The 17,682-nt window shown below is 32.5% G+C and overlaps 1 protein-coding gene across 3 annotated transcripts; it reads left to right on the forward strand.

Annotated features, from left to right (window-relative positions):
• The first annotated feature begins 9,428 nt into the window (after positions 1-9,428).
• LOC100803625 (CDPK-related kinase 7) lies at positions 9,429-16,344 on the forward strand. 3 transcript variants are annotated; one of them, XM_041012517.1, is made up of 11 exons: positions 9,429-10,687; positions 11,363-11,493; positions 11,806-11,847; positions 11,982-12,090; positions 13,167-13,245; positions 13,333-13,629; positions 13,726-13,841; positions 14,912-15,019; positions 15,093-15,155; positions 15,244-15,411; positions 15,795-16,344. In XM_041012517.1, exons 1-11 carry the CDS (start codon positions 10,187-10,189, stop codon positions 15,930-15,932), a joined length of 1,752 nt encoding a protein of 583 aa, XP_040868451.1. In that variant the 5' UTR covers positions 9,429-10,186; the 3' UTR covers positions 15,933-16,344. The 3 variants fall into 3 exon arrangements, with proteins under 3 accessions (XP_040868451.1, XP_040868450.1, XP_040868449.1); XM_041012516.1 differs by having other exon boundaries at positions 13,167-13,629; XM_041012515.1 differs by having other exon boundaries at positions 13,333-13,841.
• The last annotated feature ends 1,338 nt before the right edge of the window (positions 16,345-17,682 follow it).

The following is a 17,682-nucleotide window of genomic DNA, read 5'->3' on the forward strand; positions in this document are numbered from 1 at the left end:
ACCATGGACCAATCTTAATATAAAAAAATGGACTTACGAGATTGTTGCAGAACTTGTGGATTCATCGCGGTCTAACGATAGCATTTCGACCATAATTTTGGTTTAGAGTATTAATGATTTAATGCTTAGATGAAGTTGTGCTTTCAAATCCATTTGATACAAGATTGAATCATTCAATTTTGACAATTTTCTTATCTGAGAAGATGGAGAAAGTGTTTAGTGTGGGAGGGAAAGAAAATGTGTATAGAAATGTTACAATTATAATCTCAATGAAATGTAATCCACCCAAAAGAGAGACAAATCATCTAATATTTATAATATCTTTATTCAAACTAACAATGAGGGTTGAGTTTAGCCGAAAGGACTAGTTTCTCATAACATAGGGAATTAAGATTTGAATTCTCACTTAGAGAGATATCCACATTTAAGGTTTAATAACATGATTGACTCCGAAAGAGAAAATTTGTAGGAAATCAAAATAAACTTCATTTAAGTTTTTTCCCTCTTCCAATTTACGCATAATTTCATCAAGATACACAAACTTGTGCCACCTGTTTTCACACACCTATGAAATTGTTTAGGACTTAAATTTTCTTTGTTCCCATAAATATTTGCATCATAGATGTTCATATTAAGCAACAAAGCAATTTTAACCTTCACTTTGGCTTTATTGTTCTATTGTGTTTTGCAAAAGTCAAACCCCCACTTTTGTGCAGACAAAGAAACGAATAACCGAAACTAAAACACGGAAGCTACGCAAAGCTAAGAATCGTATATGGGCCCAATTATTGGTATTATATTGGGCCTCCACATTGGGTTCCTGGGTCCACGCTATTTTGTAGTAGTAATTTATGTAGAACAAGACAAACAAGAAAAGGATAGAAGAAAATATTTAAAGAATCTGAGCATCAAAGTGGAGGAGTTTGTGTGCCAAACTAAAAAAAAATAAAAAAAATTAAGGATTAATTTTATTTTTTTTTATAAATAATCTCTACCACGTAGCGGACGAGATTAAATACGCCACAAGTGGCCAAAATATTCTTCGGACCAATGCAAATAAACTCCATAAGTTACACATTTGAAATGGATTAGTAGAGATTCTTCAATCCCTAATAAAGTTCTGCAAAGCACAATCTTTTGCATATGAAATTGTCAGAGAATCCACCCACCGATCTGTGACATGTGTTAATGTGTTTTGCCTTTAGGACATTATATGAGAATAAGAGAATAGAGTGGGAAAATGCAATGCTTTGATCTTCCTCAATGATCAAAAACTCCCAAATGATGTCCTTTTCTTCTCTTTCCCTCCATTCCTAGTCAGTGGTCAGAGCAATTCCAATATATGTTTTTGGTACAACTTGAAAACTCTCTTGTGGTGGGTCACCTACTACCTATACCATGATGAACATAAAGTGGGCCAAGCCTACCAAAAAATCACTTGTCATTGAAATGCTCTTACCGTATTTCAGTACCAAAAGCTAATCAAATTAAAGTAAATTTGTAGCTTCAAGTTTCAACATCCTAATCAATAATGTAGAGAGGGTACACTACTAAAAAAAGTAGATTACCGAAAACCATTATAATTACAATATACTTTATTTAAGTAACACTCAAGGCATTACATCCTCCAAAACAAACCCCAGCCATAAGAAAACTACTAAAATTTCCTATTAAAAAAAAAGGGTATACAACTTTTCATACCCCATTTGGCGTTTTGCTTAGAGAAGCACAAGGCATATAGAGGAGTACTATCAATTAGTTAATAATTAAGCATGATAGGTACCCCAAATTAATAACATTCCCCGATGAATTCTCAGTTCCCACCTCCTCCACTTTGTCCTCCTCCCAACAACTTCAAATGGAAAAGTTTGACATGCTATTAATTAGACCTTTTTGCTTGTTGCCAACTTAGATAGAGAGAGAGAGAGAGAGAGAGATCATTTCATAAGTAGCTAAACATGTGTCGTGATTAGCGCGCACAGCCATTGGATTCTTAAAAAAAAATTGTGGGTTTTAACAAACATTTGACCAAATTTGTTAACACTGTCTTGATCACAATTTTTATTTTGAGGTACACATTTGAAATTTCCCTTTTTCCTTTTTAATTATTTAACACAAGTTTCTTTGTATGTGTGTGTAGTGGTGTGGGGAGGGTGCTTATTTGCTTGGACCCGGGAGAATAATTTTGCTTTAATTTAATTTATTCTCCTTCTCCCATTTCTACAAATCAGCTTTATTCTATTACCATCAAGGGAAAGAGAGAAAAAAACATAAAGGAAAGAGGAAAAAGGTGGAGTGATAACAAATGTAGGAGGGCATCAAAGAATAAGCATTTCTTTAATTTGGTTTTGAAAAAAAAAAAAAGAGAGAAAAAACTCCACCGAGAGATAAATGGCAATTAATGGAATATTTCATCTTTCCTTAGATATAGGGCATCACCAATGTATCTGGTGGCCAGGAAAGCGTTTGCCAAATGTGATATATATTCTCATACGTGGTTCAGAGAATATTTTGCTTTTCAGTGTATTTTGTGACTAACTGACTACACAATAATACACTGTTAGAATTAGTGAATGCCACAAAAAGTTTTGGATTAGTCTCGTCTCTATAATACAAGAGATTTTCTATTGAATGTGACGTAGGTAATGTGCCATTTACTAGCTTGTTTTGTCCTCAAAGAAATTAAGAAAGGTGGTCAAACTTAGATTGAGAATCGGAAAGAGAAACGCAGGAAAAGCCCTTGCTTTTCCACCTCTCCTTCTTTCAGAAATAACCAACTACAAAGCACTTGTTCTGCCGGGCAATAATGGCTCTCTCAATTGATCAATCATACAAAATTTGATAATAATGCAAACTGTTGCAATAGAGGGGATAAATTGGAAAAATTTGTATCAGTAGATCATGAGAAATGACATAAATGAATCTTATATTATATTTTAATCAAAATCTTAAAATTCAGGATTATGAATCTTATTTTTATTTGTATGATATTTAATTTTTTCATTTTTACATGATGTAGGATTTCATATTATCTCAACACAAATCATATTAAAAGGAGTATTAGTTAAAAAATTTAAATAAAAAAATAGTATTTAATTACTTTTGTTATATTTTTAAATGAAAAACATTTTTTAATCAGAACAATTAAGATTTTTTGGTGAATCTGTACCCTCTAGTAAGATATATAGAAAGTAATTAATTAACTTCACATGTTTAGTAATTCCTTTATTTAGTAATAAGCATAATTCCACATTTTATTCGACAAGTTGAATAATATTAGTTATTTCCCCTCCCCCTTATCTCAAAAGTCAAAACTGATGTTAATAGTGTATAAGGGATTTTATAATAAGACGGTGTTGCACATATAATATAATATAATACTAGTACATAAAAAGTACTTTAACGTTGAATTTAAACCCAGAGAAACTTTAATTATTTCTCATAGTTTATTGAAGAATTCACAACTTTTAACAAATTTTTAGTAGAAATCATAAAGCTAACCTTATCGGAATTGGAGCATCTAATTAAGTTATATTAAATTCGTGTACATATTTTCGGGTTTTGGAGGTTTAGATTGGATGCATTACATTACCTACCTCATTGGCCATAGTTAGGAGCATATTTACTTATCCATTCAATAAAATTTAATAAGTAAACCATATCTGACAAATAATGGAGATTAGTACTTATCTCAAGTGATTTCCTAATTAATTAATAAAAGGTGTATTCACGAGTGGCAGTTAGGTAAACGGGCTATTGATCAGTAATTGTTATTTTGGGAAACAAGAATTTCGATTTGGTACATAGAAGCTTCTATTTATCTATTGAGTATATTGAGGTAACTTAGGGAATGCACTATTCCTTATATGATAAATCAACTACAATCAAGCATTGGTCGCAAAATCACAACCTGACATCATCATAGCAGTATTATATTTTTGCCATAATCAAGCCTCATTGTGTGACAAATCATTTATTATTATTATTATTATTATATAGTAGTTTTATACTTTCATCTTCAACAGTGCACACATATTCTTATTCTCATACTATAACAATTAATAAAACCCCTCAAACCGAGGCTCCCAAAATCGAGTCCTCGTTTCAAAACATGAAAAGTAAATTATAGAATAATAATTGAAAGATTTATATTTTGATTTATAAAAATGGACAAAAAAAGAAAAGAAAAGATAAGAAAAGAAAGAAGTAAAAGCTTTGTGCCCGTGGAATATATACTATTCTCAATAGCTTTTATGAAGATAAATGGACTTCTTTTATGCTTTTGCCGAGGCACGAAATGACAAACACAGAATTTAAATGTCATAAAAGCTTTGGGCCATCCACAGACTCGAGCCACTATAAATATACATGCATTTGAAGCTTGATAGATACCAAAAAGTTCCCAACACATATATAAGTAGTTACAAGCAGGGACGGATCCAGAAAATAAATATGAGTGTGACTAAAATATAAAAAAAATTATAGACTAAAATATATTGAAAATAAGAAATAATGTTGTTTAAGGAAATGTATTTATAATGAAAATCGTTTATTATCCATTTTTTGAAAATGAACTAAAATAACATCATTGTTGATTGTTTCAAGAACATCTCTTTCTATAAAAGTTATAAGACGATCATTTGACCATTGATCACTCATTTTGTTACATAGTTGACTCTTCACAAACTTTATAGTTGAAAAAATACGTTTCACACTTGCAGTTGCTACCGACAAGACTAAAGTCAACTTCAAAAGCCTATAAACTATATAAAATGTGTTGCACTTTTTTGTTTCCACAAGCTTTACACAAAGGTCTGAAAGTCCTTTTAACTTTGCAAATTTTGGATCACATCGAACATTTCTGACATAATTCTGAAGCTGATGTCACACCACCACTTCTGGCACATCTACAAAATCATTTGGATAAAGTTCAACCATCCTCAACAATTTTTTCACATCAAAAGCTTCAAATGATTATGAGGGACTCAAACATGAAACACATTGTAAAAGTTCAATATTATCTTCATCAAACCTAGCATTGAGCTCATGCAACTGCAAATCTAAAACACTAAATAAATAATCATGCTTAAAATGATGCAAATTAGAAACACTAGAAGTGGTAGCATGTCGTCTAGGTTTCTTCCCTTGCACATACAGTGCATCCAAATCAGGCACATCAATATCATGCTTATTGCAAATTTCCATAACCTTAGATATAAGTTCTTCCCATCCATCATTCCTCATTTCTTGTAATTCTTCTTTGGTGGCTTTGACAAGTGATAAAGCATTCAAAAGATCTTGATCACGCTTTTGTAGCGCTACACTTAAATCATTTGTAAATCCTAAAATCCCAACCATCAGGTATAACATGAAAATAAAATTAAAGGACTGAAGCACATCTAACAAAAGCATAGTTTCACCATATTTTTCAAATGACGTATCTTTCCCGACTTCTTCAAGTACCTCAATAATGGCACCATATATAGTCATCAAACTAGTGAAAGTCTTAAAGTGGGAACCCCAACGAGTGTCACCCGTTTTAGTAATAGATGATTCTTGATTTAATCCACTACTAGTCTCTATCTGACCCTCTTCAATCAATTTAACAAATTGAGATACTTGTTTGTCCCGAAGCAATCCTTGTCTCTATCCTTTTGAATCGTAGGAGCAGTCATAAAGTTATTGCCCGGAGCACAACCTATTACATTAGCTATCTTTGGGTTATATATTTATTTCATTAAAATTTTATTTTAATACTATATATTTATTATTTTAATATCATAGCTTAGTGCTGATTTATAACTATGAACATGTCGCCTTTGTAAAAAAACAAACTAAGAACGTGTAATTATAAAATAACGTTATTTTTAACATTATATTATTTAACATTAGTAAATATTTAATATTTAAACAAAAATAATAAGTATAAAAAATTATCTTAAAAATTAAAACCAATGATTTTTGTTATAATTACATGTTCTTTAGGTTATTTTTTTATTTACCAATTAGCATAATAGTTAATTTTACTAAATATTTTTAATTTAATAAACTAACGTAAAAAGTTTTTAGTTAAAATTATAATTTAAAAAATTCTGGTGTGGCTATAGCCACACCCTGCCTCAACGTGGGTCCGTCCCCGGTTACAAGTTATGTTAAATATATTATATGGTTTCCCTTTTATATATATATATATATATATATATATAAATGCCATCACGTGGTTTGGTTTGTTGGATGAAGTAGAGTTATCAGTTATGTATGTCTTAAGTCTTCAACCTAGCTTTTTATATGAATTGTGCTGTATCATGAGAATTAGATACGAGACAAAGAATTCATAATAGTAAAGTCTATTAGGGGTAAAGAAAACCCCCAACTACTAGCAATAGTAGGAAAGAACTAAAGTTTGCAAGGATAAAGTGATGATCAAAGACAATGCTTGTCAAATAATGTTTCTTTGAAGTCTTTATGATTGCAATTGTTTTCCTTTTATTTTTCTTTCTTTAGTTTGTCAACCGATCCTTCTGAAATCTGAAGTAGTCTTTATGTGGGAACTTAAAAAGTAGCTGCACCAACTTTGGAGCAAGATCTGTTTAAAATCAAATCCAGCCAACAACGCTACATGTGGACTTGCATTTTGGGACCATGCATGCTAGGGTCTGCTTAGTTCAATCGATTTCCATCATTTAGAGTATGTTTTATAAAATACTAAAATAAAGATAATTATGTTCAAGTTAATTAAGTTTATTATGAGCAATGATTTTTTCCCCTTTTAAATATTTAACATAATTACATATTCAGTATATATATTTAGGATTTAAAATTGAATTTATTAGTTAAGTTAAATAGTTAATCTATGTGTTCGGTGGGATATTGGTTTTAAAATAAATTGAACTCAACATGAAATAAAATAATAATAAAAACATGTTAGCATATATAATAAACCTAAAGTTTTTTTTTATCAACAAATGCTAATTGTTTATATGTTGTTAGTGGAGGGAATCAAACTCAATCTTTTTCTTTCTCTCTCCTTTTTTCACCAAGCCAATCTTATAAGTTATAACTCTTAATAGACCTAAAGGTGTTAGGGTAATTGGCCTAGTCTAAGTCATTGAGTCCTTTGATATGAAAATTGAAAAAGATTTTTTGATATTCAATGTTAGTTGACACTTTGAGAGAGAGAAAAATATATAGAACAAAGAGAAAATATGATAAATGATGCAATTTGATAGAAAAAAGAAATATAAAGAAAATAAGAATGTTAACTAAGTGTTTAAAATTTGTGAGTGTGAGAGAAAATCCATACTCATGAAAATTAGACATTGTAGGGAACAGTACAAAGCCTTGGTCGGCCAGAGATGCATATGGCTAGCCTCATCAACTTGGTGGTGTGAGATGATTGAGCTGGTAACAGGTAGGTAATGTCTAGCTATATATATCTGGTGATAAAAAAAAATAGAGAAATTGACAAACTAGCATGGCATATAAGATGCATGATCTGAAGGAGGAGTCTCACTTTCAGGGCTGACCTTAATCGAGTGATCCATGTGAGGTTTGGTTGGCTTCCTAGCCAATATACATGCTTAAATTTCCAAGGTGATCTCAAGTATCTTTGATTGAGAATAATGTCCTTGTAGGAAGGTACGATTTCTAATCCTATAGAAAATAATTCTAAGTGGTCCATATTCTATAAATTTCGAAGGATGCATCCAAAACCTGTTTCACTTTGTCTATGTTATCAATTTCATTTCCGTTAGGATTATATCACCCACGTAAAAATGGAGCAATGAATTGCAACTTTGAATCCTTCTTAAAAAGAGAGAGAGAGAGAGAGAGAATACTCAGAGACAATGACTCAATCAATCTGGCTGGACCAACAACCAAAGGAGAATCGTGTTGGCTTTTGTTGAATCCAAACCAATCCACCAGTCTCAATTAGTTTAAGAATATCTAAATTTTGGTCAACTACATCAAATTCAAACCTAATCATCAGCATTTTTTTCATAAAATGTTAATAAAACTAACATTATTTTGATTATTTTTAAAATTGATATAAAATAAATTTATTTTAGTTTAATTGTTCAAAAGAAATAAAAAAAATTGTACATTCAATCATCCAAGTCAACCTATTTAAATTCAACCAATTCAACTTTTTATTTTATTCAAATAGACATTGCGTTGTTGCAGCCAATCCGGCTCTAAAGTCGATTAGAGTTTGAGTTTCATTTTGCTCTTAAGTTTGTATTTTAAATGGGATCTCTCACTTCTTACCGTCAAGGAGCTTATAAGGTAGGCTGAAAGGCATTTCATGTTGCAGCCAATATAATTATTTTCTTAGAAGTGATTATTAGAAATAATGAAAGATAGAAGATGAATAATATACATGCTAATGTGTGGAATGACTGTATTAATTGAAAGACCTCATGCAGTGGGAGTGATCTTGAGAATAAGTGTTGTCCTAAATCTAAGGTATTGACTAGCAATTGTGTTGGACAAAATGTAGTTGAATAGTTTTTAAAAATGCAAATAATGATGGAGATGTAACTTGTGCAATAAGAGAAAACAGTACTTAATACAGGTGTAGATACATGTATTTTTAAGTATGTTAAACAATAAAAAACTGTTAAATAATGTTGTTTAAATTTAAATAATTCATATAAGTGAAATAAATCTAACTCAAAAAAGAATGCATGAATTATTATAAATCTTATAATATTATTTTTAATTTCTACAAATTAAAAAAACTCATAATTACTCACGTTAGAAATGCTCGTATTGTTTTATCAGAGGGAACTATTCATTGTTGATAATCAATATAAAAAAGTTTGATATACAAACAACACTACTCCTTAAAAAAAAAAAGAAGACAAATAACACTACTGCAATTTTTTATTTCAGCAATCATTCTGTAATTCTAAATCCTCATTGTAAGACCTAAAAGGATTGCAACATGCCCTCTTTCCTTTTGTAAACTAAAACAACATACTTTATTAGTTGTCTTACTCTACTATTTATTATTGTCGCTTGTTCTCTGGCATTGAGTTTCCTTCCCCCAGCTTAGAACATTCTATTTTTGTTGCTTCTTACATCTTCATATTTTAATTTGAGTAATGCTCCAAAAATAAAATAAAGTAGCAGACTCAAAAAGTTTTTCTATTCAATATATCTCTGACAGAAAAACAGAAGAGAATGCCACGAAAACAAATCAGCAAATTGGTTATGCATTCTCAGCTTTAATTTGCCCTTAACTTGGATAATGTTCTCAGATCTCAAGTCACTAATTGGCAACAAAGACCGACCCACCACCATAGAAAAACTAAAGATATAAAAAATACAAAGCAGAAAAAGACAACCCTTTCAGAGGCTAACAAAAGGAGGTCAAACTTCAAAGGCTAAAATGCACAGTCTGAGTTCCTTAAACTCCTTACTACATTCTCCTTCTCACATGAAATGGATACATCCTAGTTCTTTTTTGGGATCAATAAGGACAGGCTGGAAGGATCCAAAACCAACCCCACTCACCATTATTATTATTATTATTATCAGGGCAGAAACAAACACAACACTACCCTCTCCAATAAAGTGTATTTCTGTACACAAAACTCTTCAGTCTTAACCAAGGTAGTAGCTAGCAGCAGAAAAATTAAAATTAAAAATTAAAAAAATTAAAGAGACTTACAAAAAGCAAAAAAAAGGAGGAGGATTGAATTCTTTCTTGCCTTTTCTTTTTCCTTGCAGACTCTGCTAAGCATCTTTGGTTCCTCACTTTTCCATTCTTTTATCTGCCTTCCCACTCCTTCTTCATTCCTCTTCGAATTTTCTCTTCTTTTTTTTCAACCAAATTATCTTGGTTTGAGCTTCTCTATTTCTAGCATGCAATCTTATTCCTTCTCCCACAAATTGCTTCTTCTTTAGGTGAATTCTTGGAGGTTTTCATTCTCTTACTCACAATTAAAGCCTCCTTCCTTTTTTTTCTTCTGAATTTTCTCAGTATTTTACACTCCCAAATTCAAAAAACCTCCCTCTCTCAATTACAAAACCGCATGCCTGATCTCCTTTCAGGGTTCCACTGCTTGCTCACCCCAGAAAAAACAAAAATCCAGTTTTGGAACTTCCCCTGATCTAAAAATCTGAACTTTTTGGCATTTTTGTCAATTATTTTGAATTCTGTTTCTGGGTTTTTGTTTTCATGGGACTGTGTCATGGAAAACCCATTGAAACCTCACAAAGTGAAGGTGGGCACCACGCTTTCCCCGGCGGCGAGAAAGATGCGGTGGTGGTTTCGGCGGCAAGTCCGAAAACCGCCACAAAAGGCTCAAAGTTTCCGTTTTACAGCCCAAGCCCGTTGCCGAGCCTGTTCAAGAACTCGCCAGCGAACTCGAGCGTGAGTTCGACCCCTCTGCGGCTCTTCAAGCGGCCCTTTCCGCCTCCGTCGCCGGCGAAGCACATTCGGGCCTTGCTGGCCCGGCGCCACGGCTCCGTGAAGCCCAACGAAGCCTCCATCCCCGAAGGAAGTGAGTGTGAGGTTGGGCTCGACAAGAGCTTCGGCTTCTCCAGCCACTTCCAAGCTCACTTTGAGCTTGGGCCCGAGGTTGGCCGTGGTCACTTTGGCTACACCTGCTCTGCCAAGGGAAGGAAAGGCACCTTCAAGGGCCATGATGTTGCTGTCAAAGTCATTCCAAAATCCAAGGTTGATTTCAATCAGTTTTTGAGTTACTTTGTTTTAAATTGAATTGTGTGTTGGTCACAGGTGATTCATGATTGGCTTTTGTGTGGTCTTGTGACACTTTTAGGTGTTTGGTCACTTGGTGGTCGCATCCAAGGTTTTAAATTGTGTTCACATTTTGTCTGCGATCCTTGATATCGCAGGAAATTGTGGACAAATGCGGCCAATGTGATCACAATTGTGGTTGTAGAGACTCTAAAAACCTTGGCTTTGTGGCTGAAATCACGGTTTTTTTAAAACCTTGGTGGTATCAATACTCTCATGATGAAGATTTTGTTGTTATTGGGAGAATACGTGTTGTGTGGATTTTTGTGGGTATGCCTGTTCTATGATTTTGTTACTATTGGGAGAATACGGATGGATGTTAATTGTGGAATCCATCTTTAGATTTTACTTGGAAAAATTCAGAACCTTAGATATATGATTGTGATATTTTCAGTGGATTCTAGCTGCCTGTAGGCATCTATCTTTTTTTTTTTAATAAATAACATTGTTTTCTTTAAAAGGACGAATCTTCAATGGATTTGTTTTTCTTCCAGTCTAATGTCATGGTTGGGATCTGTGTTATTTTTTAGGTTGTTGGTTATGAAAATCAGTAATTTGCTCTTTGTTCTTATGAAAGTGGGGGTTGTTTGGCAGATGACAACAGCAATTGCTATAGAGGATGTAAGGAGAGAAGTAAAGATATTGCAAGCTCTGACTGGGCATAAGAATCTGGTGCAATTCTATGAAGCCTATGAAGACAATGACAATGTTTATATAGTTATGGAGTAAGTTCATATTGCAGTTTTTATTTTTTTATGGACTATCCTCAAAATCTTTGATGCTAATGATAAATTAGGGATATAATCCAAGTTGAACAAGTTTAATAGGGAAAGGTGGAACTTTCATATGCATTGTTTTTTTTTTTTAAATATAAAATTGACCTGTGACTTTTCTTATATCTTGGGTATACTTCCAAGTAACTATGATTGTAACGCTGATTGATTGGAGATATTTTATTGCTCAAGCAGGGAATTGATAGTTTTTAATTAACTCCATAAATTAGGATCTCATGTTCTACTGTATCATATGCTATTCAGGTTATGCAAAGGAGGTGAACTGCTAGATAAGATTCTTTCCAGGTAACTATTTTCTCCAATTTTCATTTTACTTTGCCACAAAATGGAATAACTAAAAATAGGCATTCAGGTTGTTATTTTACTGCTGCCATTGTGGAAGACATTGTGATTAACGCATGTTATATTCTGATCTATAGGGGTGGAAAGTACTCAGAAGAAGATGCCAGAATTGTTATGATTCAGATATTAAGTGTGGTGGCTTTCTGTCATCTGCAGGGTGTTGTTCATCGTGATCTCAAACCAGAGGTAACTAGATCATAAAGCTATTCAATGTTTAGCTGGGAAAATTATTCAGGATACTTTTAACCTTTGGTCCTATTGGATCATAGAATGACATTGTTATTCTCAGACATAAAAATTACTAGTTTAAAGATGTTATGTTAGTAGTGACCTTGCACTTCACTTGAAGCTGCTTATTCAATCTTATCAATCGATATGATTAAGCCTTATTATTCTCGTGCTCTGGATTCTGTTTCTTAAACATATGGACAAATAAGGTTTAAGGCAGTGAGAAATGGGGAGGGGGAAAACGGACAAATTTATAATGTTCCAGAAAATATATAATATATAATGTGAGAAATTTGGCTGAGGCTAGTTTGTGTTCTCCTATTGATGACATTATCAATAATGTTTTATATTTAGTATCATTACTGCATTAACAAGGCTAGAAAAGTTTTCAGCTGCGCTGACCAGAAGAGAGAAAGGAAAACAATTATCTAGAAAGTTTCTAAATGCTTAATTACTAAAATTTGCATTTTCATATTAGTTACTGTGAAGTGTTTATGATTATAGATATATATATTGTTGTCTTCCTCTCTTCAGCATGTTTAAAAGATTTCATTAGAATGTTCAATGATTTGTTTACAAACTCTGCAACTAGTAATGCTAGAAAATATCACGTGTTTATGATTACATATATTGGGCTCCTATAACTTGTTTAGAATCTTCTTATTACTCTTTTGGCGATGCTCCAAGTGGCTATTTTCATCTCAATTTGGGTTTTCATATACTGTATGTTATCACTTGATGTTAATGTTTATAACATGCCTGTCTCACTCTCAAAAGTAAGCAATACGTTTATTCCACTGCCAAGCTAGGGAGGAAATTAGTAACCAAGGGAAGGCATGTAATTTGAATTTATTTTGTAAGTGTTTATTCTTTGTATAATAGGTGTGTCACCATTCTGAGTGCCAGTACTTTGTCTTAAAGTTAATTCATAAATCAAATGATGTTGCAGTTCAGTAGTTTGTTACCTATTATTATTTCATTCGGCATGCTATACTGTTTTCCTCCGTATCAATAAGGCTGATTTTGTGCTGCAGAATTTTCTCTATATTTCTAAGGATGAAAATTCCACTCTGAAGGTCATTGATTTTGGACTGTCTGACTATGTAAAGCCAGGTATGGCCTATTGCATGTCTATATTTTCTCTTATTTTTTTTACAGAAAATAAAACAACCAGGGCTAACAATCAGAAGTTTTTTGCAGATGAAAGGTTGAATGATATTGTTGGAAGTGCGTATTATGTAGCTCCTGAAGTTTTGCATAGATCTTATGGGACAGAAGCCGATATGTGGAGCATTGGTGTAATTGCTTATATTCTTTTATGTGGAAGCCGACCCTTTTGGGCCAGGACAGAATCTGGCATATTTCGGGCTGTCCTGAAGGCAGATCCAAGTTTTGAGGAAGCTCCTTGGCCATCGTTATCAGCTGACGCAAAAGATTTTGTGAAGAGACTGTTGAATAAGGATTATCGTAAAAGGCTAACTGCAGCTCAGGCTCTCAGTATGTGCTCCATTTCCCATAGGTGGTGCATGGCATTAACTTTCGCGTTTTATAATCCCATGAATTCTCACGCTCATAGCTTGATTTTATGCACAGGTCATCCATGGCTTGTGAATCATTGTGATGATGTGAAGATACCTTTTGATATGATAATCCACAAGCTTGTTAAAACTTATATATGTTCATCTTCATTACGCAAATCAGCATTAGGGGTACGTACTATTGTCTGGTTATTTAGTATTGCTTATGTTTAACCCTTTCTTGTTATATCTGAAGATTGAGTTTGGATATCTCTTCTTAACTATGATGCACACTCACAGGTACGGTTTTGAGTGTTTGATATGACATGATACATTGCCTAAATATAACATTTTTTAAAATTAGGATACGGGTACGGCAAAGTATATTAAATAAAATATAATTATATTATAAATTGGTTATATTTTATTAGTTTATTTTTCTTGATTTCTTGAATTTTCTTAATAAAATGGTTTCCCATCATCGTGATGTTATTGCTATTTTTTAATCTCTTGAAAATTTTATTAGAAATAGCATAATCACAATCAGCTTTTTTTTTCCTTAAAAAAAGTTATATTCAAGTTATGATAACGTTCCCTTTATTATGCAAGGGGAAAATATACATTAAAAGCTTTGAAGATAAGACAGTCTATTTTGGTACAGAGGCAGCTATATAATAGCTTATTGATATCTGGTACAGATATTATATGAATATGTTGCCAACTTTGAAGTATCTGCACATCATAGCTTCTTATTCTATTAACAGATTATCTAATATTTACTGGGTAATCACCACCTTAATTTTTGTCAATCGTAACTACAGCTTGCAGAGTTCCGGTTAGAAGTGTATTTGTGTAACCAATAGTTTGGTTGGCAAGTTTTTAAATTTAGGATTATCTATGGTGATTGGTGATCCAAAACGAATTCACCAGCAAATATGATAGATTGGTAATAGAAGAAGGACCTAAACGAAAGAAGGCAAAACAAAATGATTGCTAAGTGTAGTAGAAACTTGAATTGAATCCCCCTCCAAAATGGTAAAAAGTTAAGATAATAATGGAAGAGAAAGAATCTTACAGATCTCATCAAGCTGATCTATTAACATGAACACAATAACGAGCATTTATTAATTATGTAAGTATGAGTGTGTTGTGTACTTGCCTGTCATCATGTGTGATAAACTATTGAAGTTTTCTTGGCATAATCTTCTGTAATTCCTGATGAAGGCATGAATATGTTTTGACCAGTTTTGTCATTCTGGCAGGCTCTTGCAAAGACATTAACACTAGTGCAGCTAGCATATCTGAGAGAACAATTCAATATGTTAGGGCCAAACAAAAGTGGGTTAATCTCTATGCAGAACTTCAAGACGGTCAGCAGCACATATCTTAAGTTTTTGTGCTTTTTCCAAGTAATTTTCGCCACTAATACATTTAAATTAGCAGGCTATTTTAAGGAGTGCCACCGATGCCTCAAAGGATTCACGTGTCTTAGATTATGTGAACATGGTAAGTCTATGAGGGACTGTAACTTTTCTTATCAATTTCTAACATAGCTGCTTCCCTGGAAAATGAATTGTTACTATTCATGTTTCAGGTTAGTTCAATTCAATATCGGAAATTAGATTTTGAGGAATTTTGTGCTGCTGCTATAAGTGTCCATCAACTAGAGGGAATGGAGAGCTGGGAGCAACATGCAAGGCGTGCGTACGAGATGTTTGAAAAGGAAGGAAATAGACCAATTATGATTGAAGAGCTTGCTTCGGTACTCCTCTTGTTGCAATACCATTTTGTCCAATACAAGACTACATTTCGGATTCTGATTTTCATTTTTGTAGAGAATCAGAACCAAGGAACTACAATCAAATTAATGATTCCCAAAGACCTGTAAATCACTCAGAAAAAGGCCATAAAGTGATCATGTTTGTAATGTGCACACTTTTAAATTTTAGTTTGTTAAGGGGTGGATACACCTTCATTTGTGTGCACTTTACATACATGGTCACTTTAGGGGAGCCTTTTACTATTCACTTTTCCTATATTGATTAACATGACTTGTTACCTCAAATCAGATATTCTTGATTAGCTATGTGATTCCTCTACCACATGTACAATAGTTCTAAGCTTTTGTAAATTGATTTGTTTCAGGAACTTGGGCTTAGCCCTTCAGTGCCTATTCATGTGGTACTCCAAGATTGGATAAGACACTCAGATGGGAAGCTTAGCTTCTTGGGGTTTGTTAGGCTTCTGCATGGAGTTTCTTCTCGCACATTTCAGAAGGCTTGAGAGAAAATACACGTGATTACTGTTATTTTTTTGTCCCCCTTATTGATCATAAACCTTTTGAATGCATGACACATGAGCAAACTCCAACAGCAGGTTTCTTCATCTTGATTGCAAACATGGCTTCAGCAAAGCCAAAAGCTATATGTAGCTTGAAGGGAGTTTGTTGCCACTGAAGTGGTATGCAACACATCTTCATTAGTTCTACAAACACAAAAACACTTTGCTCCATCCTGTTTCTACTTCTTCAGAGTTCAGATTGATTGGTGGTGCTGGAGTTAAGGCTTGTATAGATGAAAGTAGAGCACAGGTTGTACTTAGAACTAGTGGAACTTCCATAAAGTGAGTTGTGTTTTCGGGTTTATCCCATGTGTACCCATGACACTTGTCAATAAACTATTTCCACTTATGCGAACTCATTTATAGTTGATAACTTTTTTTTAATACCTCAGAAGAAAACTAAGTAGTTAATACTCATGGATGCATGGAAAATATAAAAGTATATAAATAATAAAATTTCTAAATATCTTTAACACTTTATTAATATTGCATTTTTCCATGGAATTGCTCATTCGGTTAATTGGAAGATGTAACCAAATGTAAATTTCCTCAAGTCTACACATCCAACATAGGCTGATTTATTTTTTTATACACAAGCATGTGTAATCATATCCTTGATGCCTTGTAAATACCTAGGACTATTTTTGCAGGGATAACTTTGATATCCACCTAACGTTCAACCAACAAAATTGATATTCGGCTAAGTGCATATCTCAATAGACATCTAACTCTCAACTATAGATGCACAGGAAATAGATTCCGTTACCTTGCGTTCCAAATTGTTTTTGGGACATACAGTTCACTGCACTCATCTTTGAATAAAAACTAAGAGCATTTTCTATTCTAAATATCTAATATTTTGGTTATGTTCGATAAAACTAATTGAAAAATTAGTTGGTAATTAAAAGTTTAAAAGATAATTTATTAAATTATAAGTGTTTGATAAAACTAATTGTTGAAATAGCTGAAAAATATAAAATGACATAGAAATAATAAATTATAATTTATTTAAAAATATAATAAGGAAATTTAATAAATGTATTGATGATAAAAATGAAAGAAAATATAAAAGGTTAAAGTTAGTATTTTAAAAAATATTACATTAAGTAGTGTTTTAAAAAATGCTAAAAATTACTAAAAGAAAGTTTATTTACTAAATAATCAAACTAAGATTTTCAACAGGTAAAAGAAAAACTAAAAGCTGATTGAGATGTCATATCCAACATAACTATTATTCATTTGAGATTTTTGAGAATATTCCAACAACTTCTTGTGGTTTATCATGAAGTACTTCTTTCACTTCAGAATTTTAAGGGCGAGAAATTTCTTTGCATCATATAACAAGCCAACATTATTAGCAATAAGAGGGATATCATCACCATACCAAAATAACAAACTTGCTCCTAGCAGATATAGCAATGAACTATATTTACTACAAAGCAATATGACATAATAATATCGTTGAACTTAATATATCATAGTTAGAAGTTTGTTCCAATTCATATCTAAGTTTCTTTAACTTACAAACCAAGTTTTCTTTTCCTTGGTCGAGTCCATATAAACCTTTTCTTTCAAGTCATTATTTAGAAAAATAATAAATATGTTTGATAAGATATTTTAATTAATTTTTAATTTTTTTATTAATTGAAAAACTTGTTTGATTATTAGGTAAATAAGTTTTTTTAGTATCTTT

The sequence above is a fragment of the Glycine max genome, chromosome 19 (assembly GCF_000004515.6).
Source record: "Glycine max cultivar Williams 82 chromosome 19, Glycine_max_v4.0, whole genome shotgun sequence".
Lineage (NCBI taxonomy): Eukaryota > Viridiplantae > Streptophyta > Magnoliopsida > Fabales > Fabaceae > Glycine > Glycine max.

What these genes read in the sequence shown, in the direction of transcription:
- LOC100803625 (XM_041012515.1), top strand. Translation starts at nt 10,187, where the DNA reads ATGGGACTGTGTCATGGAAAACCCATTGAAACCTCACAAAGTGAAGGT. An exon ending in ATCGTGATCTCAAACCAGAG is followed by an intron (nt 12,091 to 13,166) that starts GTAACTAGATCA and finishes TTTGTGCTGCAG; the next exon opens with AATTTTCTCTATATTTCTAA. An exon ending in GTCTGACTATGTAAAGCCAG is followed by an intron (nt 13,246 to 13,332) that starts GTATGGCCTATT and finishes AGTTTTTTGCAG; the next exon opens with ATGAAAGGTTGAATGATATT.